Source organism: Pinus tabuliformis, chromosome Q (genome assembly GCF_031772625.1).
Source record: "Pinus tabuliformis cultivar Carrire ecotype Pingquan chromosome Q, CPIR1, whole genome shotgun sequence".
In the NCBI taxonomy this organism is placed as follows: Eukaryota; Viridiplantae; Streptophyta; class Pinopsida; order Pinales; family Pinaceae; genus Pinus; species Pinus tabuliformis.
The window spans coordinates 693,430,507-693,453,730 of NC_142296.1; the positions used below are offsets into that span (position 1 = coordinate 693,430,507).

At 38.1% G+C, this 23,224-nt stretch overlaps 1 protein-coding gene across 1 annotated transcript; it reads right to left on the reverse strand.

Annotated features, from left to right (window-relative positions):
* Window positions 1–879: 879 nt before the first annotated feature.
* On the reverse strand, window positions 880–2,368 carry LOC149221428 (heat shock protein 21, chloroplastic-like). Its single transcript, XM_089385106.1, has 3 exons — window positions 2,233–2,368; window positions 1,775–2,081; window positions 880–1,614 (listed from the first exon to the last, which is right to left on the reverse strand). The coding sequence occupies exons 2-3, from the start codon at window positions 2,061–2,063 to the stop codon at window positions 1,136–1,138; spliced, it is 768 nt and encodes a 255-aa protein (XP_089241232.1). The 5' UTR covers window positions 2,064–2,081; window positions 2,233–2,368; the 3' UTR covers window positions 880–1,135.
* Between the last annotated feature and the right edge of the window lie 20,856 nt (window positions 2,369–23,224).

A 23,224-nucleotide genomic window follows, 5' to 3' on the forward strand; every position in this document is an offset into this window, starting at 1 on the left:
CTCTTAGAAGTTTATTGGATGAAGTGATGCTTCGGAAATCTCGTTTTGATGCCATCTCTTGTCATCATATTTACAGGGAGCAAAACCATATTTCAGATCAACTATCCAAAGAAACCGCACAACAGGTGTTTGGTATGTGGCATGTGACAGAGGTGGTTGACACTAATCATTACCAATATTATCACTAACCTTTCTCTAAGACCCATAAGGCCTATGTGGATATTCAGAAATGACATCAGTTTTTTAATCACTTTGGCTCATCAGAGATACATTTACAGTGATATTACAACACCATTTTGATATCATTTCAAGCACTCTACTTATTGACCAAGTTTTGGTTTTTACATAGAACACTGCTATCATATATGTCAAAATTGTATTTTCATTTGTATAAACAGTTTGGATGATTCTAGAGAGTAACCGCTAACATAAACAAATCATCAAATTTTTGACATAATGAATATAAACTATACATGTAATTTTCATCTTTTAATATAATGAAATTAAATTAAATTTTTCAAGAAGAAAAAAATAAAAAAATTATTTTATTAATAAATCTCAATATAACCAATAATGTATCCCTTTTTCAATATAAGTGAAATTTACTAATTAAAAAAAAAACATAAATGAAATTTACCTATTACAAAAAAAACATAAAATTGACCTAAATTCATTTTACCATGAGGAAAGGTTTACAAGTAAATTTGAGCTTTTGATCCGTGATAATATTATTGATAAAATTAAGAGTTAAAAACATAATCCGTTAGAACTCCACCTAAAAAGTATCTTGATATACGTTAAACAATTACACTAAATATACTTAGTTGTATATTAAACACGTGTACAGATGGCAAATCATAACGCACAGCTCTTACAAGATATCCAAAATGCTGTTCTTATTTTTGGGATACCGCAAAAGAGGCATCCTTTATCTGGAATACATATCACACGAATGCGAAATTATAAACTCATTACATGTCGGACGAATGCGAAATTATACACTTACTATACCTATCATGTACTCACTCCCACACCCACACTATGAGAAAATACCATATTAGAAAGACGGGTCAAATTGGAAAGAAAGCTCATTTTATTGTGTGCGAAGAGCTCTCTTTGTGGACTTGAACTTCCGTTAGTTAACAGAGAGATCCGTAACCTTGGACTCCACTTTACTCTGGGGGATGATGATATTCAGCACTCCATTCTTGTATTCTGCCTGCACTTTCTCCGCCTCACGGTGCTGAGAATGGTCCTTCATCTTCGACACCACCTTCACCTTGGGGATCGTGATATTCAGCACACCGATCTTCAATTCCGTCTTGATTTTGCTCGTCTCATAGTCTTCAGGCAACACCAGGCGAGTATGGTATCTGCTCTGCGAAGGCCAAGAGTCCTTTTCCCTCTCTTCTCTATCTTCGATCACCAGAACGCGATCCTCAACAACAGACACCTTCACATCGTCCCTGGACAATCCGGGCATGTCAAATCTCATTTTCAGTTCATCTTCGTTTTCCACAATGTCCCATGGGGTTCGCACCGACACTTCCTGGACCTCCATCACATCAACCATCTGGCGCATCGTCCTCTTTGGCAACAAGGGGTCCACGACACCTGTAATTATTATTATCACAATAGGTTCCACGTCAGTCACTACATATTCTTTTTACCCGTGTTCAAGAATTGACTTCGAGAATTGTAGGAATCAAATCCCACTCACTAAACTTGTGTAAACTTATTTTATGACCACTGATAATTTGTGTGGGAGGCTTACCAAACGGTGAAACCTCCTTCTTTAGCTTCTGGTGACCGTCTATGGCACTGTCAACGCCTTCCCTGTTGCTTTCGGATCTGACAACAACACCATTTGGAAGTCGTTGATTGGAAGGAGAACTCCACCTTACATTGGACTGCAACCGTTTGCCCACTGGAAAGAAAGTAACAACATTAATACTAGTACGAGTAAATCCAAGCTTCCAAGGAACAGAGGCTCGAATTCTAGGGGATATTGGCGTCAAATAAGCAGAAGCAGTTGCAGGCAAGTAAGACAGCGGGCAAGCCATTCTTTAGCCGAGCCGGACCTGTAGTAATGCAGAATTGAAAAATAAACTATACAGAATCAGCACATGTTCCTACTCGTACCTTGGCACATAATTTCTAATTGCAAAATTCACGTAAAGCTTGAAAGTGACATAAGGTACCTCATTCACAGGGAAGACACAGTTGGCTTACCTGTGAAGTTGACAAGTCGGAGGAAAACGTGAACAGATGAAATCGGGGCCGTGCCGCAGGTACAAATAGTCCAAATGAAAGATGAGTGAGAATAGAGAGTGCAGGCAAATGCATTATATAGAGAATTCCAGAGGATATCTTTCTTGCCAAGCAAGATGACAATAAAAATATCAAGACAGTTTTCAAAGCAGGTAAAGTAAAGTAATGTTATGCTGTTTAAAGTTCAGAAAGGACGCGATAAAACAAATGTGAAATCATTCTTGGATTTCGTTTTTTCATTTTTGGATTATAAATAAAATTAAAATTATTAAAAGGTTAAACGAATCAGTAATCCTTCCTTGAGGAAATTAAGAAAGAAAAGTGGAAGTTCTCTCGACGGAGATTTTATTACTGTAGATTGTCACATATCCCATCGTACCTTTTAGTAAAGTAGAGGAACATCATTTTCTGGATAATGCAAGAATTTGCTTTACCCTAGGTCTGTTTTGCTTTGTCGGTTTGGTTTTTGTTGTTTTTAACGATGATCATAATTAAATATTTTTAAATAATCCTTTTTAATTAATTATATATAATAATTATTTTTATTATAATTATATTTTATTGGTCAAAGCGAAAAATATTTTCTTATAACTATGTTTTTAATAAGTATATTTATATTATATTAATTTTTTAGATATTTTATTTTACAAATTTCTTTATTATTATAATAAAGTTTAGTTTATATAAGTGTGTAATGTGTTTATACATTTATATGTTCATTCAATTTTAATGGAATTTGAATATAAAATAATGTTTATCTTTAAATAATTAAAATAAAATAATTATAATTATATTGTTTTTGAAAATATTGAATATTTTATAGAGTTATGACATTGAAAAACAATACATATTCAAGCTTGAATTTAAAACACTTAAAACATATTTTAACTTTCATGTTAAATAAAGGCATCATTTGACCCTACTTAGATTGTTACACTGGCAAGAAGGGAGAGGTGCATATGTCATGCCACACATAATCATTTCTCATCATAATGAAATAGATCAATCCACCACATGGTTGTTAACACAATCCTATTGTTGCACTAACCCTCCTATTCACTATGAGGTCATGTCAATATAGCTGAAGCCATCACTCCAAGGGACATTGCAAGGTTCAACCTACACATGGGATTAAGTCTCCCACGTGAAAATTTGGAAGGCCTTAGCTAGGCGTGTAGGGTGCCATTCCTATGCTAGTAACAAAGCTATGGTTCTTAAAACATACAACAACCAAGATTGATACATTTCACAATGATCTCCCCATCAATAATTGTTCTTTGTTCTATTATTCATAAGCTTGCACTAGAATTATTTAGGGTGTTATCTAGCTGGTGAGTTACTAAGTTAATGGTTATAGAGGATAAATGGCACTGCTTGTATGGTTTGTGAGTGGATGAAGGGGAAAGAAGCTACGACAGGACCCCATCGTAGTTCCATGACAGAGAGGGATATATTCGTCACTGCTATAGCATGATCTCCACTTACTAATAGTAGCAACACTATGCCTAACAACAAGAGAAGTGCACTAGGGTAGTGAGGAATATGATAAAAAATATATATGGAAGGAGAAATCATGGAATTTGTTAAGAGCCCAGGAAATTCAATCGTGTGGGACATCGAATTCTAGCACACTCGAGGATTATACTGGCATATAAATGGCTTTGTTGCACAAGCTCTAGAAATATAGGAACAGTAGAAGCAACACATTGTTGGTAGGTTGGATGCTCTAAGAGAAAGAAAATATGTTCTTAATAACTCTGGTCCCCTAATTAGTGAGAAACAAAATTAGAAAGGTTCAGGTTTCAGCACCAGGAACCTCCAAAGAGACTACCAAAACCCTCTCTAATGAGGCTAAGCACCCGAGTGCACCCTAAACTTTTGTTCCTCTTCTTGGTCATGTAGCATTTACTAGTCTCCTTCTTAATTTTTTACAACAATATTTAGTTTATTATGTTACATAATGCTGATACATTTAAGGCTCAATTTCTCCTTATGGTTAGTTCAAGTTTTGATGCAATGACTATTACATTCTAGTTTCCCTTCTCAGGGCAACATGAATTTCTCAAAGTCATGGTCCTCGTACGTCCTGGTTCCCCTCACATGACAAATTACTCTTCGTTAGATTTTTGTTGCAGTTTCTTGTCATAATCATAGACGTATCTCTTGTTTAATAATTATCTTTATATTCCCCATGAGGGGTGCACATATGAGACAATCAAGTGACGACATGTGATAACAATAGTAGGAGGTAGGTGACCTCCACCTGGTAGCCTACATGGCCACCTCGTCGTCATGTGAAAGAAAGAGAAATTGGAAACTTAATTCTTGCAACTGCAAGGTGGATTTGGAACATCTAGAGATTAAGGGAGGTATGATGACACATATGTTTACATAGTAGAGGAAGAGTGTCTATCGTCATGGACGAATATAGATCACTACAAGTTAATTCTGCAAATAAGTTGTAAGAAGGGGATCACTTTGTGAGTAGGGAGTGCCTTTGACTACATATAACTATTCAGCAATGGCAAAAGGCGAACATAGAAGGTGTCTTTCGTCTGACATATCTGATTCATGGAGCGAATGAGATTGGAGTTTTTGATAATGATTGTGCATATCAACTGCTCCATACTACTTTAGCTATTGTGTGTGATCATTTGCAATGTGACCAACAAATTCAAGTTTAGCTTCTTTGTTCTTTTTCCCTACAATTTTGCCTCAAACCTGCTCTTTTGGTTCTCTATCCTTCATGGGTTTTATTGGAACTTGGGCTTCTCTCCCCATTATGTGTTATGTTTATCTACATGGTTTGATCCTATCCAATTTTCCCTCCCCTCCTCTCTGAGGATCTTTTCTCCCCATGCCGCTCCCTGGTTTTTCCTTGGCTTCCCATCTAGTGTTCTTGGTTTTTCCCTTTTGTCGACCCTTTCTCTTTCCTCTCATCCTGTTTTCCTTGGACCCTCAATCCTTACTCCCGCCCTTCATCGTTGTCCTCTACTGGTTTCTTAAACTCCTACTCGCTTCTTCACCTCCTACTTTCTTTGTAGTTTACCCGGATCCTAGCACGACAAGGTGTCGCCTAGTATGCCCTTTTGGTTGTGGTAGAAGGTGATGCCCTGGTCCTAGCCCCTCTCCATACTTTAGTCCCCCTTCTATATTTTTAGAGAGAAAGTTTAATCGCCTATTTATTTGGCGCTTTCTCTTAACAACTAATTATATAATTTATTATTATTATTATTCCTTAACAACTACTTTCATTATTTTAATATTATTATTTAACGACTAATTATGGATGCGTCCTTATATAAAAGGATTCACAACTCTCGTTTGTAATCATTCAATTCTCAAAGTCCTTGATGATGGGTGGAGTGTCCATCTAAAACATTGGATATGATTAAGCATCATCCACACAGTTTCATCCAAAAAATTCTCTCAATATGAATAACTGTGGAGATATACACTCTCTAGTTCTTCAATTTGTTAAAGGGTGATTGCTAATTGGGATTGGAGGAGATGAACTCTAGTTGATCTGATTTTTGGCTAATCTTGGGTCCATTTATTTATTTCCTCTTTTAGGATTTTTATTTTTTCTCCCATATGTATATGGGAAAGCCTGCAATCCGTTTAGACCAAGTCTTGCTAACCAAAGCTTTGAAATTTGTCTCATACACCCATAATAAATTATATTGAAACATAATGGCTTCTTATTTTGGCAAACATTTGATAACCAGTTTGATTGGGTGGTGATTAAAGCCACCCCATACTAGGTGGGTGGTGGATAGAGATAATTGTTGATCAATAAAATCACTACCAACTAGAAGTTAATCTAGTCTAGTTGCTATGAACCCAAATCCAATTTTCTTATTGCTCCACATGTATTTTGAAAATTTAAGTTTTACATCAAAGAGATCTAGTTCAGAAACAAGTTCTTCCATATTTTCTTGGAATTGGTCTCTCACTAGGTTTCCTCCTTTCTTCTCCCATTGATGGATAGTGAAATCAAAGCCTCACCCCACCTTATTATAAGACTACAATTCTGGAGATGATCTTTCTTTCCGAAGATGGATCCCCAACATTTACTTTAGCTTGATATTTGTTTGGCATGTTGGTATTGAAAAGCTTCCATATTGTCCTAGATGGAATGTGCATGAGCTTGTTATTGATCCAGTGTTGTGATTTCTCTTCAAATACAAGGTGAATGAGAATTGAATATATAGTGCATAGGCCCCCTAATGCTCCCCTAGATCCTAAGGCTATAGCGCTATAATTATTCCCTATCCTTTGAAATTTAAGTAGAGCTTCTCCCTCCAATATTTTAATCTCTTGGAGAAGCATAATGTGGGGTTTTTATAATCTTAGTGGATTTATAATCTCTCGTCCTGTTTTTCATTACTCATCCCCCTATAATTATAGGAGCTAATATTCATTATTTGTTGCTTGTTTTGTCCCCTCCACTAAGGGAGGTGCCCATTGAGCCATTTTTCTTCTAACTTTTGGTATTTGTAAGATGGATTATTTATTACTATAGGTACTTTTTTCCTTCTCCCTTTCAGCTTGTTCTTTCCATACTTCCCTATTTCTGTTTCTTCCTACTTTCCTAACTAATTTCATTATCACCACATCTCTATTTGCTTATGTTTTTTATTTATATTAAGTTGAGATGATGTTTTCTTGGGGATCCATCCTTTCCTTTCGAGATTCATATCCCTCTTCATCCTTTGACTCCTGTGTCGCCATCGTTATTTAGATTATTAGGGCATCTTCAGCTCGAGCATTCTTTCTATCTCTGGATTTTCATCTTTCTCCTAATTTTCATTTTTTTGTGCTTTTTCTAGTGGATGTTGATATTCATCCTCAACGACTTCAGTTACAAGGATTGCAAATAGATTATCAGAATTGAAATTGGTCCTTTACTTTTCCCTCTATCGACACATTAGGAACATTCTTTTGAGGAAGGGGGGAGGGGGGTGGATTCACGAGCCTCATTCCGTTAACCTCGACGAGGGTTCTAGCATGGCTAATATTTCCTCTTTCTCTGAGTCTACCATTTCCCTTCTTCTTCTTGAGCAGAGGCTATTCCTTCCTTCTTGGGGAATTTCCTAACAAAATTCCCATAGGCATGGGAAAAGAGACATTTCCAGGGGATTTGATCATAATAAACAGGCTAAATGAAAGACCAACAATATAAAGAGAGCTAGACAACTTCAAGAAATCATTTTTCTAGATCTATGTCAACACATATTCTTGCACAAGCATTAATTTATTCTCTTACCTTGGCTATGTTGATGTATTTGCCTAGGGTTTTTCCAATATTTCATAGGATTTCTTCATCTGAGTGGTAAAGGGAAAGATGAGGCAACTTCACCCAAACAAGAACAACTGAAGGGACGCCATTTTTATGGTTGAAGTTCAAGATCCATATCTATAAATAGAGCTCATAGGATCCCCTGTAATAAGGTCCATTCCTAAATTTGAGATCTCTATCTTCCTTTGGCTCAAAGAAGAATGTGTAAAATCCTTTTCCACAAAAAATGCTTTCAATTTGTCCTTTAACAAGAAGCTTCCATATTTTGTCTACCCATTGGCAACCAGTTTTTAGGGATGAACAAATCCCCATGAATTAACCCACTAGTCCTCTTTCAACCAAACTAAGAGTTGAGGCTTTGAATTTTGCAAGGTTGACCTGAACCTTTATGATGTTCTCCATTTCCTTCACGAATCTATCTTGTTTACATCAAGTTCCTTTCAAACTCAACTGTACCAAATCTCTGAATGCAAAAAATCTAGGGGAAGGTTGGCGATTAATAGAAGTGGAGGGAAAGAGGTTAGAGCCTCCCACATAGGTGGAAGCCATATGGGAAACCCTATTAGAAAGTAAGAGGGTGCTCAGAGGTTGCAGGTGGTTGAATTGGTCTACCGAGAAACCAGATGGGTTTACTGGTGTTTTTTCTTTTATCATTTGAAAAATGCATAGTTATATATATATATAGAGAGAGAGAGAGAGAGAGAGAGAAATTTTAAAACTGAAATATATTTATATTATTATTTTTTATGATATTTTAATTTTTATATATAAATTAACATAAACAAAAAATAATTGAAATATACATCGCCATGATAATATATAATAGGTTGTAAAAACACCTTTCTAATACAATCATATTATACAACTCAAAATTCAAGGATCTTTAAATATAAAAGATATACATGAAACTAAATTTTAAACCATAAAATTTAATTGTTTTAAACTAAATGTGGGAAGTACCAAAGTTTCAAATAACTATGGTATGACATTCACATGTGTAACATAGGTTTGCACAAAAATATTTTTATTAACATATTCATATAGTATCTTTTGTATAAAATTTTATTTTCACTTTTAATAATTCTTTTAAAACAAATTTTAATTTTATTGTATGATTTACTTGCCTAATATATTCACGGGTGATGTTTTTATAAATACACAATATAATTAGGTATAGACTTATTGTAAAGTGATAATTGCTATGGAATAAATTTGTGTAGTAGTTAGTTATTGTAATTCATTTATTCACTAAGTGTATAACATTATTGTATTCTCGTGATATTCATTATATTCCTTATATTTATGTACAACATTACTACACTCTCATTTTATTTTTTTAAGTCAAATTCATACTTTTTTCTTTAATCGTTTAGTGGTACCACATTCAAAGGTATATGTGAAGCTTCCTAAAATGAAAAATACCTAATTTGAATTTATGTGTATATATGTTTTTAATGTCTAAATGTTATTAGTTTTGAAATTGAGTCAACATTTCTTTTTATTCAATGTAATGTGAGAGTGTCTCCCCTGTGTTGCTATAGAGTGCCTCTCAACACAAAAATAAATATAAAATCATCTAATAAAATTGGTTACTTTGTCATGCCACAACTATGATATATCCATGAAGGGTTCTTAGTGTTGTTGTTACACTAATTATTAATATATATTTGAGAAATCTTTGCAAATCCCCATATTAGATGCTTTTGTCCATGTAAAATTGCTTTAAATCTCTTTACATGATAAATTCTACTTTAGTATTATGTAATAATTTCTATCTTTTTTGTTGAATGAATTAGTCTTTCTACTTATTTATATATATATATATATATATATATATATATATATATGTATATATGTAATGGATTGTTTATTGATGTTAATTTAAGTTAATGAGTTATTAGTTTGCATATAAAATAAGGTGATTAGTAAAAATCTTAAATAATTTAATAATAAACAAATTATTTTGCAGATGGATTACATTTTACATTTTTAGTAACGTATTGGTTAATTTGTTTCAATATTATAAACTAAATTTTACATTGATATACTTATTAATATCTTTTAACATTCTTATCAACTTGTTTCATGTGTTTTGGATAACTAAATTTTGTCTCATTATTTTATTTCATTAAAATATAATTTATAAAATTAGCAATGATGAATTCATACCGAGCCATTTAATCTTTCAATAAAAATCTTTATTTTAATAATGATAAACTAAATTTGACATGACAAATTAATTCTCATTCCCTTAACCTCGATGAGGGTTCTAACATGGCTAATATTTCCTCTTTCTTTGAGTCTACCATTTCCCTTCTTCTTCTTGAGCAGAGGCTATTCCTTCCTTCTTGGGGATTTTCCTAACAAACTTCCCATATGCATGGGAAAAGAGAAATTTCAAGGGGATTTGATCATAATAAACAGGCTAAACGAAAGACCAACGATATAAAGAGAGCTAGACAACTTCAAGAAATCATTTTTCTAGATCTACGTCAACACATATTCTTGCACAAGCAGTAATTTATTCTCTTACCTTGGCTATGTTGATGTATTTGCCTAGGGTTTTTCCAATATTTCATAGGATTTCTTCATCCGAGTGATGAAGGGAAAGATGAGGCAACTTCACCCAAGCAAGAACAACTGAAGGGACGCCATTTTTATGGTCAAAGTTCAAGATCCATATCTATAAATAGAGCCCCTAGGATCCCATGTAATAAGGTCCATTCCTAAATTTGAGATCTCTATCTTCCTTTAGCTCAAAGAAGAATGTGTAAAATCCTTTTCCACAAAAGATGCTTTCAATTTGTCCTTTAACAAGAAGTTTCCATATTTTGTCTACCCATTGGCAAAGAGTTTTTAGGGATGGATTGATTCAGGTTTGGGTGTGGTGAAGGACCCTTCCAAGACCTTTTACTTTCGTGTTATGTTAAATTGCATTTTTAAAAGAACATAAATGAATACATCTGCATGTTGTAAAGAAGAGGAACATGTGTCAGTCATCAACAACATAAAAACCAAAGTGTTGATAACGGAGTTTGTCCAGGAGGGACTACGTCTCTAGGCCCCAATGTCAAGATGGTGTAGGCTGTTGCATTAAGTGTTTTCAATAGTGATGATGTACACAAGAGATGATGTTGCAATCATACAAGGAAAATGCCCTCACGTAGGAGTGGCTCCAAGAGATGTTCCACTACAGGAACTCTCAGTCAAAAGACTCCTATCAGTATGACACAAAAACTCATGCATGATGAGCATCCTGCCAACATGGCATAAAAGGGATCTCAAAGAAAACATGCATGGTGACACCTGAGTATCCCATCAACATACATCAAAGGGATATCAAAACATAACATGATGAATCATGAAAACAAGTAAATCACATAGACGATTCCGCATCTCATCAAGCAAGAATCATAAAAATGATTAAGAAACAGGATCCCACATCAAACATCAACAAGGATTTGTGCAACACAATGCATAAAAAGAAGTACATGAACACAGCATATACCTCACAACCAAGGGTCATCTGAAGAAGTAGATGTCAAACTGTGGAAGCTGCTTGGACCATCAATCTCACGGCATCAATCACATGACTGCTTGCACATGGATGTTGACCCCTGCATTCCACTTAGAAAAGTGGTTGAAGAATAGAAGGAGAGAATGAGAAATCTAAACGCACCATCAGATTTGTGACGTTGAATAATGCAAAATCGACTGTCCAAAATCTGAATTCTGAGAAGTTGAGAATCTGGGGCTCAAGGAATCTTTTAGATTCGCCCTAAACTCCTCAAAGATTCTACTCCAAGGGTGGAAGGGAAATATACAACTCCAAAGGCTAATTTGACTTCGCCATTGCAATCCTTGTGGTAAACCATGAAAAACGACTGTAAACTTGAATATATTCCGACATGGAGAAAAATTACCTCCTCAGGAAAATTGCAAGGATCATGGTTCCGCTCCCTGTTTTTGCAGCAATCATGGTTCCATCCTGATAATGAAAATGGCTGAAAAATACAGAACTTTGATGGAGACAAAAATAGTTCCATTGCATTTGTGGCGTTGAGAAGTGTTGAAACCATATAAAATTTGTCAAAATCTGACAAAATGAAATTTCACCCCTCTTGCAAATCGTTGCCATGAACTACGTGCCAAGATTCTGCCTCCTCTGTCTCGAAATTCATGTCCGCTCCTAGTTCCTCCATCTCCCCCCATACACTGAAGAAATATTGAGTTAATATAATATTTTAATGGGCGGAGTTGTCAACAAAATGTCATTTGGCAGATTGGTATGAGATTTGAATTATAAGGAGGAGGTTGGGTGGTCAAACCCCGACCCCTCTATATTAACCCAAAAATATTTTTTAATAACCGCATATACAAGTTTTTTTTAGGGGGTTGGGTCCGCTTTGGGCGGCCCACCCCATAATCCTTCACAGCCTTTAATTAAATTTGGATTGGTGCAAGGGTGGCGCATTAATTGTTTTGATGGCATGTTGTTTTGTTGTACATGGTACATGGTTTAATGGTTTTTATGGGGCTACGTGGTGGGCCGGCCCACGTGTCCGGGCAGGTTCAACTCCTACCAGCCTCTTTTTTAATAGAGCAATGGTTCATGGGGGTGGTGGGGTTGGTGGCCCCCACCCCCTTTATATATATATATATTTGTTTTTAATATAATAAATGCACATTTTTTGAAATTTGAATTTTAGCCATAGGAGTGCATTTAACGACCCCACAATTTCACCTGGAATCTAGCCCAGGTTGGCCGGATCCTGGTGGCTGGAAAAAGGCCAAATTGTGGCCTCCTTAAGCCTACCTAGTCATCAAAAAGTCAACCCAACTTTGACTGCTTCTAAATTTCGCATATGGACTCGGATTGATGAACTGTTCACACCACCGCGATCAGGACGACGAGATCTACACTCTAGTCCTAGTTTCAGCATAACCTAAATGCTTTGATTTTTGAGCTTTCCTAAGTCCTCGTTGTCCTGTGTGTGTCTCTGGAGCCACCTAGATCAATCCTCCCCACTGAGGAGCTTTTAGTCCTCCAAAAGCATGAAAAATAATCTGCAACTTCTCTGTACCTTGTCTACATAACAAGCATCTTGTGTGTGTCTCTGGAGCCACCTGGATCAATCCTCCCCACTGAGGAGCTTTTGGTCCTCCAAGAGCATGAAAAATAATCTGCAACTTCTCTGTACCTTATCTGCATCACAAGCGTCCTGAAAGGTCTCATTTCCATCTCCTTCACCTTTGTTCTTCGGAGCCTTAAGCGATGAGCCGACACCTGCAACTTGTAGTACATTGTTTTGCAAATTACATGCTTGTCTTAACTGACCAACTAATGACCCAAGCGTACCACACTTGCCACGAGTTTATAACACATAGTTTGTGGTCAAGTTTACAACAATATGGGCGCAATACCCCAGCTATGAAAACAAGGCCAACATATCATTGTTGCTTCAACAAGTGATGGAAAACTCATCATCACTGCAACACATGATTTACAAAGATAAGGCCAGACACTATTTGCTTGACAAGTGATGGCAACATGACATCACTTTCATAGTTTATCATGCAACACAAAATAAGACCAGACATCATTGTTGCTGAAAAAGTGATGAAAAACACATCATCACTTTTACATTTTAAAATGCAACAAATGATTCACAAAAGCACGACCATGAAATGACAACATGTCTAGAAACCATTTTTCACTTATCAAGGTGAATGGGTCGCCTCCTTGTGGTGGTTTTCCTTGTCGAACAATTGCTTCACCTGGTTCACACACCAACACTTTGTCTTTAAGGTGCTGCTCTGGATGGAGCCTCCAACAAGTGGCTCTTTGATGGCCACTTCTGTCACAATGACTGCAATAGGTTTTCTTCCTCCAAATCTTCTTAACCTGTTTCTTTTCACGCTGTTGAGAGGGTCTTTCATGCCTCATCCTTTTGTGTGTTGCCATTCTTTTCCAACACTTAGAAAATGTATGGTTATGTAATCCACAAAAGGTACATGTTTTTCGATGCCATGTTTTATGTTCATCATTAATGACATGATTATAATTGAAATGAATATTCAAACATTCAGAGTTGTTATACCTTTCCTTACTGTCTATGGCATCAGTATGGTGATGAGAGCTTGCCTCAGCTCTCTCCTTGCAATGGAAACTACCATGGGATGACGGGGATGTTTTCCCATCATTCTCTTTCCTCGAACATTTTGACGATGTCTTGGATGAATCTGACACCTTCGAGCATTCTCCTTTAGTATATCTTGAGCCTACAAATCGATGTTTGTGCACAACCTCCAAAGGTTGAGTTATGCCTTGGTTATTAACACCAAGTTCTTCCTCCTCGTGCCTCATCCTTGTAAAGAGCCTCATGTTTGTCCCTGTAATTGGGATCTCCAAATCTCCAACATAACTCATACTATATGAAGACAAAACCGAAAGGAAATCAACAATTTTCACCTCCTCTTTCGATTTGGAAAGAACTAATGAGGGTTTCTCATCATCCATTGTTGGTGGTTCGCTAACTATCGTGGTGCATTCCCCAACTTCCTTTCTGACATACCCAAGTCCTGCCTGACGGGTTAATTCCTCTACTTTGATGGGGTTGACAATGCCTTGGCCATTAATGCCCAAGCCTTTTCCTTCATACCCCATTCTCTTCAACAGCTTGGAGCTAATTCTTGTGGTATGATTTTCGAAAACAGCAAAATCATTATCAGGAAACATACATGAATTTAGAGAACTACTTTTTACCTCACATGGGTCACGCTGCAGCTCTTTTAAGGTCTTGTCCTTAGCTTGCAACTATCATAGAAAACTTTGTTTCTCCTCTTTCTCTTCATGTAGACGCATCTTCAATTCAGCGTTGTCTATTAGAAGATTATGTTTGTTTTTCTTTAGTTCTTCCAGGGCCTCTTCCATCGATTGCAACTGAAGTTGCAATCGCTCCTTTTCCTCTGTCTCTTTTTGTAGAATTTCATACACGATTTCCACTCTTTTGGAAATGTTGAGCATGGTCTCGTACATCACTTTTTCATCCTCTGTCGCTACACGTTCCATTGTTCACGCTGCAATTCACATCAATGCAAAGACCACTCTGATACCACTTGATCCAGGTCCGGGTGTGACAAAGGACCCTTCCAAGACCTTTTACTTTCGTGATGTGTTAAATTGCATTTTTAAAAGAACATAAATGAATACATCTACATCTTGTAAAGAAGAGGAAAATGTCAATCATCAACAACATAAAAACAAAAGCATTGATAAAAGAGTTCGTTTAGGAGGGACTACGTCTCCGGGCCCCAGTGTCAAGATGGTGTAGGCCGCTGCATTAAGTGTTGTCAATAGTGATGATGTACACAAGAGATGATGTTGCGATCATACAAGGAAAATGCCCTCACGGAGGAGTGGCTCCAAGAGATGTTCCACTATAGGAACTTTCAGTCAAAAGACTCCTATCAATATGACACAAAAACTCATGCATGATGAGCATCCCGTCAACATGGCATAAAAGGGATCTCAAAGAAAACATGCATGGTGACACCTAAGTATCCCATCAACATACAACAAAGGGATCTCAAAACATAACATGATGAATCATGACAACAAGTACATCACATAGATGATTCCGCGTCTCATCAAGCAAGAATCATAAAAATGAGCAAGAAATAGGATCCCACATCAAACATCAAAAATGATCTGTGCAGCACAATGCATAAAGAAGAAGTACATAAACACAACATATACCTCACAACCAAGGGCCATCCGAAGAAGCTGTTGTCAAACTGCTAAAGTTGCTCGGACCATCGATCTCACGGCATCAATCACATGACTGCTCACACATGGATGTTGACACCTACATTCCACTTAGAAAAGTGGTTGAAGAATAGAATGAGAAAATGAGAAATCTGAACACACCATCTGATTTGTGTCGTTGAATAGTGCAAAATTGATTGTCCAAAATCAGAATTTTGAGAAGTTGAGAATCTGGGGCTCAAGGAATCTTTTAGATTCCCCCTAGATTCCTCAAAGATTCTGCTCCATGGGTGGACATGAAATCTGAAACTCCAAAGGCAAATCTGACTTTTCCATTGTGATCCCTGTGGAAAACCATGAAAACCTACTGTAAACTTGACTATATTCCGACATGGAGAAAAAATACCTCCTTAGGAAAATTGCAAGGATCATGGTTCCACTCCCTGTTTTTGCAGCAATCGTGGTTCCATCCTCATACTGAAAATGGCCGAAAAATTCAGAACTCTAATGGAGACATGGACAGTTCCATTGCGTTCGTGGAATCGAGAAGTGTTGAAACCATATAAAATTTGTCAAAATCTGACAAAGTGAAATTTCACCCCTCTTACAAATTGTTGCCTCGAACTGCGTGCCAAGATTCTGCCTCGTTTGTCTCAAAATTTGTGCCCGCTCCTGGTTCCTCCATCTCCTCCCTGTGCACTGAAGAAATCTTGGGTTAATATAATATTTTCACGGGTGAAGTTGTCAACAAAATGTCGTTTGGCAGATTGGTATGAGATTCGAATTATAAGGAGGAGGTCGGGTGGTCAAATCCCAACCCCTCTATATTAACCCAAAAATATGTTTTAATAACCGCATATACAAGTTTCTTTTAGGGGGTTGGGTCTGCATTGGGCGGCCCGCCCCATAATCCTCCACAACGTTTAATTAAATTTGGATTGGCGCAAGGGTGGCACATTGACTGTTTTGATGGCACGTTGTTTTGTTGTACATGGTACATGGTTTAATGGTTGGTTATGGGACCGCCCGGTGGGCCAGCCGACATGGCCGGGCGGGTTCAACTCCTGTCGGCCTCTCTTTTAATAGAGCGATGGTTCATGGGGATGGTGGGGTTGGTGGCCCCCACCCCCATTTTATATATATTTTTTTTTTTTAAGATAACAAATGCACATTTTTTTGAAATTTGAATTTTAGTTGTAGGAGTGCATTTAACAACCACACAGTTTCGCCTAGAATCTAGTGGCCGGAAAAAGGAAAAATTGTGGCCTCCTTAAGCTTTCCCACTCATAAAAAAGTCAACCCAACTTTGACTGCTTCTAACTTTCACAATCAGACTCGAATTGACGAACCGTTTGCACCACCGCAATTAGGAAGACAAGATCTACGCTCTAGTCCTAGTTCGAGTATAATATAAACACTTTTATTTTTGAGCTTCCCTGAGTCCTCTTTGTCCTGTGTATCTCTGGAGCCACCTGGATCATGGACAAATCCCCATGAATTAACCCACTAGTCCTCTTTCAACCAAACTAAGAGTTGAGGCTTTGAATTTTGTAGGGTTGACTTGAACCTTTAGGATGTTCTCTGTTTCCTTCATGAATCTATCTGGTTTATATCTAGTTTGTTTCAAATTCAACTGTACCAGATCTTTGAATGCAACAAATCTAGGGGAAGGTTGATGATTAAGAGAAGTGGAGGGCAAGAGGTTAGAGCCTCCCACATAGGTGGAGGCCATATGGGAAACCCTATTAGAAAGTAAGAGGGTGCTCAGAGGTTGCAGGTGGTCAAATTGGTCTACTGAGAAACCAGATGGATTTACTGGTGTTTTTTCTTTTATCATTTGAAAAATGCATAGTTAATATATATATATATATATATATATATATATATAGAGAGAGAGAGAGAGAGAGAGAGAGAGAGAGAGAGAGATTTTAACACTAAAATATATTTATATTATTATTTTTTTATGATATTTTATTTTTTTATATATAAATTAACGTAAACAAAGAAAATTTAAATATACATCACCATGATAATATATAATTGGTTGTAAAAGCACCTTTCTAATACAATCATATTATACAACTCAAAATTCAAGTGTCTTTAAATATAAAAGATATACATGAAACTAAATTTTAAACAATGAAATTTAATTGTTTTAAACTAAATGTGAGAAGTGCCAAAGTTTCAAATAACTATGGTATGACATTCACATGTGTAAAATAGGTTTGCAAAAAAATGTTTTTATTAACATATTTATATATTATAATTTGTATAAAATTTTTGAAGAACCCGTGGTTAAGGGGAGGGATGGCCGCATGAGCTAGAGTCCGAGCTGCGGCCAACAGGGCCGAGGGTCTAAGGCACTGTGGACAAGGGCCTAGAATCGATGATGGAGACTGGCACGTACGGTGAAGGACAGCGAAAGTTTTTTGGGGAAGCAGGTGGCAGCTCAAGGCATTTGATGAGGACACCTGGTTGGTAATAGAAGGGCCGCTTTGGAACGTGGGCACAAGTGCCCTTCTCTGTTTATGGTAGCAGGAAAATGTTTCTGTTTCTGGTTGTTAATGCACTGTCACCATCTCCGGTTTACTCGAGGTCCTACCCTGATATCGTAGGTAGGAATAGACCGTTTGTGGTTTTCTATGATACCCTGCTGCAAATATTAGTCATGGTCAAACCTAGAGAAGCTGTTGATCTTGATCCTGAGCCGAAAGACATTCTGTCGGTATGGGGGAAGGAGCTAACTGCTTAGAACATTGAACGATTTTTTGGGTCAGCTAGTCGCCATGGGAACGAGAAATATGCATCGGAAGGGTCGTGGAGGAATAGATCAACAAATGGTCTGTTGGAGGAAATTTTGGGGCTGGTCGTGTTGAACACTCAAGACGCAATTGGACCTCAGGAGTCGAGCTTTCAGGAGGAGGGTTTCTATCAGGCTAAAGAACTCCACTCTTTTCACGTAAGTAATGAAAAACCCCTTTCAGCTGCTCGTTTTCTCTCTAGAGGACTTGAAGATGTTGTTCTCAATTATGGGCCAAAACACGGGATATGGAATCGTTCAAGAGGAGGTCTCAAATCAGATTTAGGGGCAGTTGAAGTAGAAAGGTCGTCGCATGTTACCAGATCCATCCATGCCAAAGGTCTGGTAAACCCTAGTCTGACTGTTGGGTTGGTCGACATTGGATCTGGTGTGGTTTTGGGCCTAAGGAAGGAAGTCTATAAATCTGAATTTGGGAAGCATATAGTGGATTTGAGTCTCACAAAGGTCTAGAAAAAGGATCTAGAAGCAAGGTTTTAGCAGACATCACAGTTACAGGAAACCCTACCTTGGACAAGGATGTGTTCGACCAGCAAGAAGAAGCGGCCAATGATGCTACGAATACTCAAGTTAGGGAGGAGGTCTCTGGCAAGAGGAAGACCGAGGAGAAAAGAAAGAAGCAGAAATTCATTAAGAAGAAAGAGTTTGAAGTGAACTTAGTTCTGGGAATGGATATTCAAATAGAAGTGGCCATAGAGGTGGCCGAATGTACTCTAGTGGGGCGAGCTAGGGGCAAGAAATACTCAGCCCATTTCATCCAAAATTAGGCGAATCAGTAGTGGCAGTCGGCACCAGACAAAAGTTTCAAGGTTTCAGTCTTGGCAAAAGGGTGGTTTATGGTGAAATTTGAGAAAAAGGAAGCGACGGACTGGGTAATGGGGAAAAATTGGGCTTTTGGCAACCACCCTGTTCTATTCAAGCGATGGACTCCTCTGTTCGATGTGCAACGAGAAAAGGTTGAAGTTTTTCCGGTCTGGGTGCGTGTACCTGGGTTGCCCCCTTTCCTTTGGGTGGATTCTGTGTTCAGATCTATAGGGAACCTCCTTAGTTCTTATCTAGAAATGGATATGTCCTTCCTTCAAACTCAGAATAAGGCCATGGTTCAGATCTTGGTCAGCTTAAACTCCAGAGAAGGCCTTGCGGAAAACATAAAAATTCAGTATAAAGAATTCCTTTTTGAACAGCCATTGGACTATGAACATCTTCCCTTTAGATGTCATAGATGTCATGCTTATGGCCATCTAGCTAGGGACTGTCCGTTGGGCACTCGTCGTAGAAGGAAGCAGAAGGTAGTTGAGCAGGAGGTGTTGGCAGCAGAAATGGAAAGGGCCTCTGGGCCAGAGGGGGTCCAAGAGGAGGAAGCCATGGATGTGGATAGAAATAAGGAGGATAAGTCTATGGAGCAAGCTTTACAAGGAATTCCAGGTAGGGAGGCCACGGCTGAAAAACGTCTTGGGTCCGGGAGCTTGGTTCAGGAGACCATCGAAGAACCGGTAGCAACCCTCATTGAAGACTCAAAGGGTATGCGCCTGGCGTCAAGTAATTCATCTTTGTCTCCATCCTGTGAAATTAAAGATGCTTGCTTGATTTCTAGTTCTCATTTCAGTAGTTGTCGTTTACCTGTTGAACAAGTTCAAGTTGATAACATCACCGCAACTATTCCCAACTTAGATCTAAACTGTGGAGGGGTTTCAAATGAAAACCGTAAAGAGAAATCTGTTCCTCCCTCTTCCGCATGTCATTATAATCTCCGCTCCCTTGATAAAAAACCTGTTACCCTAGAAATGGTTGGTGGTTTAGGTATGGACCCATCTCAGAGCTCAAAAAGGAAGTCTCAAGGTAGGAACTCTTACCAGTCAAAAGCTCAGGTGAAAGAAAAGTTTGATGTGGCGGATGGAAAACAAATGTCTATTCCTGGGGCGCTTAGAGCAGGGAATCCCTATCAGAATGTGATAAAATGATCTTTCTATCCTGGAATTGCAGGGGTTTAGCTAGTAAACCCAAAAAATTGGCTCTAAATGAGATGGTTCAACATTCTAACCCTGATATCCTTTTATTGCAAGAGACTTTAGGTATGAGCCTAGAAGTGGATATTGCTCTTAGTTCTCTGCTCCCAGGCTGGCACTTTCAAGCTATGGATTCTGTTGACCACTCGAGAGGCTTGGCCATAGGTTTTAGGGAAGGAAGATTGAAAATTGTAAATCAATGGGGGATGGTTCATGCATTGGGGATGGAAGTTCAATCCCCTGATTTTGGCTTCCCTCTGATGATTTTAAACATATATGGTCCGTGTCATGGGAGAGTCTCCTTTTGGAATGACCTACTATCAAAATCGGTGCTAAGAAGCCATAACCTGGTGATAGGTGGAGATCTAAATTTTTCTATGGGGAATGTCGAGACTTGGGGGCCTTCTTCCAGAGAAGACCCATTATCAGATTTTTTCATGAACTCCCTAAGCTCTCATAATCTGATAGATGTTAATCTAATTAAATTAAAGCCCATTTGGAGGAACCTTCAAACAGGAGAAGCTAGAATCGCAAAAAGACTAGATCGCTTTCTTCTCTGTGAAGATTTGACTTCCAGGATTCCAGTTTTTCGGCAATGGGTGGGAGAGGGAGGAAATTCGAACCACTTTCCAATTTTTCTTGAGCTCTCCAAGCCTCCCCTTAAGTCGGAAGCTCAATTCAAATTCAATGCAACTTGGCTACAGGAGGAGTCCTATAATAAGCTCTTCAGAGAGACTTGGAGAACTCCGAGTAGGAGCTCAACGGAGGATAAGAGCTTCCTATTCATGGAAAAGTTAAAAAGACTGAAGAAAGCAACTGTGGAATGGGCAAAGATCAGGAAGAAAAACCAGAATGAGGATCTAAACCAAATAGACATTGAACTTTGGGAATTGGAAAGTCCTGAGTCAGATGGTTATGAATCTCAGGAGTCCAAGGATAGAATTTTGCTGCTCGAAAGACATAGGAATCAAATACTATTGGCTAGAGAGGAGGAATGGAGGTTGAAGAGTAGGGCGATTTGGCTAAAGGCTGGAGAGGAAAACACAAGATTCTTCCATAATTATGCAAAAGGGATAAAGAACTCGAATACCATATGGAAGCTAAAAAACGAAGAGGACAGAGAGGCCAATACCTTTGAATCTCTCTCAAGCTTGGGGAGGAACCACTTTCAGAAACTGTTCACTGATCAAGGGGAGATAACATTAGCAGAAGTGATCAGAACAGCCCAATGTTTTCCCTAGTATGTGGAAGAGGGAGAAGTGGAGATTTTAATGGGAGAAGTCACAAAGGAGGAAGTCGAAAGTATTATAAAAACTATGGCCAAAGATAAGAGCCCGGGCCCGAATGGGTGGACTATAGAACTCTTTCAACACTTTTTTGACCAGATTGGAACAGAATTAACAGAAGTGGTTGAAGATTCTAGGAGGAAAGGTGCGGTATATCCCCCTTTCAATTCAACTTTCATAGCTCTTATTCCCAAGAAGGAAGATTCGGGATCCTTTGAAGATTTCAGGCCTATATCTCTATGTAACAATGTTTATAAAATCATTGCAAAAGTGATAGCTGTCCGATTAAAGCCGATTCTGTCAAGATGCATTTCAAATGAACAGTTTGGATTTTTGGATGGTCGCCAGATTCATGAAGCCATAGGGGTGGCTCAAGAGACAATCCACAGTGTTAAGCAGATGAAAAGGAAAGGAGTAGTAATGAAAATTGACCTATCAAAGGCCTATGACAGAATTAGTTGGACCTATGTCAGGATGTTGCTAACTCACCTAGGCTTTAAAACTGACTTCATCAACTGGATCATGGGATGCATCACCAGTGTCAGTTTTGCGGTTCTCATTAATGGTGCAGCCTCTCCTTTTTTCAAAGGGCAAAGAGGTTTAAGATAGAGATTCCCTTTGTCGCCTTTGCTTTTTCTTCTGGTTACAGAATGGTTGAGCTAGCTAATTCTGAAGGCCAAAAGGGAAGGCACTGTGAAAGGATTGGAAGTTGCAGTTAATATGTTCATTTCCCACCTTCTCTTTGTTGATGACATCTTACTTTTCACCAATGGGAATATAACTGAAATCAAGGAACTCAAGAACATTCTTGAGCTTTTCATGAAAGCTACAAGGATGCAAGTAAACTATAGGAAATCTCAGCTAATACTGGAAGGTTTTAATAGGAAAGAGAAAAGCCAATTACTTCAATTCTTCCTTTTGATGTGTATAAACGGGAGGATCCTTTCAAGTATCTGGGATTTTGGTTGAAACCAAATGCTTATAAGAAATAGGACTGGAATTGGCTGCTAGCTAAAATAGAAGCCAAAATAACGCATTGGAATTTTAAGTGGCTCTCCAGAGTAGGTAGATTGACCTTAATCAAATCAGTGCTCTTAGCAATACCAATTTTCTGGGCTGCTTTGACTTGGGTACCTAAAGGAATTCTGGAGAAGATAAGAAGGATATGCAGCAGATTTCTCTGGGCAGGTTCAAAGGAGGATACGGTACTCCCTTGGGTTGCCTGGGAGAAAGTGGCACGGCCTAAAGAATGGGGAGGGTGGGGAATAAAAGATCTCACTATTTTCGGCCCCTCTTTGGCAGCCAAATCAGGGTGGAGAATCATCAAAATGGAAAATCTTTGGACGAAAGTGGTGAAACAGAAATATATAGACCCTGTCCCATTAGAAGATTGGATAGGGAATCCAAACAAGAAAGGAGGGAATGTATCGGTGGTCTGTAAGGCTACTATAGAGGCATTCAAGTTTATCGAACAAGGTTTGGCTTGGCAGATTGGAAACGGGGAAAACCTTCGGATAGGAAAGGATCCTTGGGTTGGGTGCAATGAAAACTATGCTCTATCCCTAGGACTTATTAGGCACCTTGAATCCAAAGGAATTCTTTTATTAAGCCAAATAGAGAAAATTAGTCACTCTACAATTTGGGGACAAGCATGGAAATCGGGAGAAGAGTTAGATCTCCAGCCCCACTGGTGGAATGATTGGAAGGCCTACACTCAAGAACTCTCCAAATCAAACATAAGACTAAAATACAGGCCGAATCTATTGGTGTGGG

Bases quoted from the DNA above. Each gene is read 5' to 3' on its own strand.
- LOC149221428 (XM_089385106.1), bottom strand. From the start codon at position 2,063: ATGGCTTGCCCGCTGTCTTACTTGCCTGCAACTGCTTCTGCTTATTTG. The intron at 1,615-1,774 runs GTAAGCCTCCCA...TAATAATTACAG, and splicing joins GAAGGAGGTTTCACCGTTTG to GTGTCGTGGACCCCTTGTTG.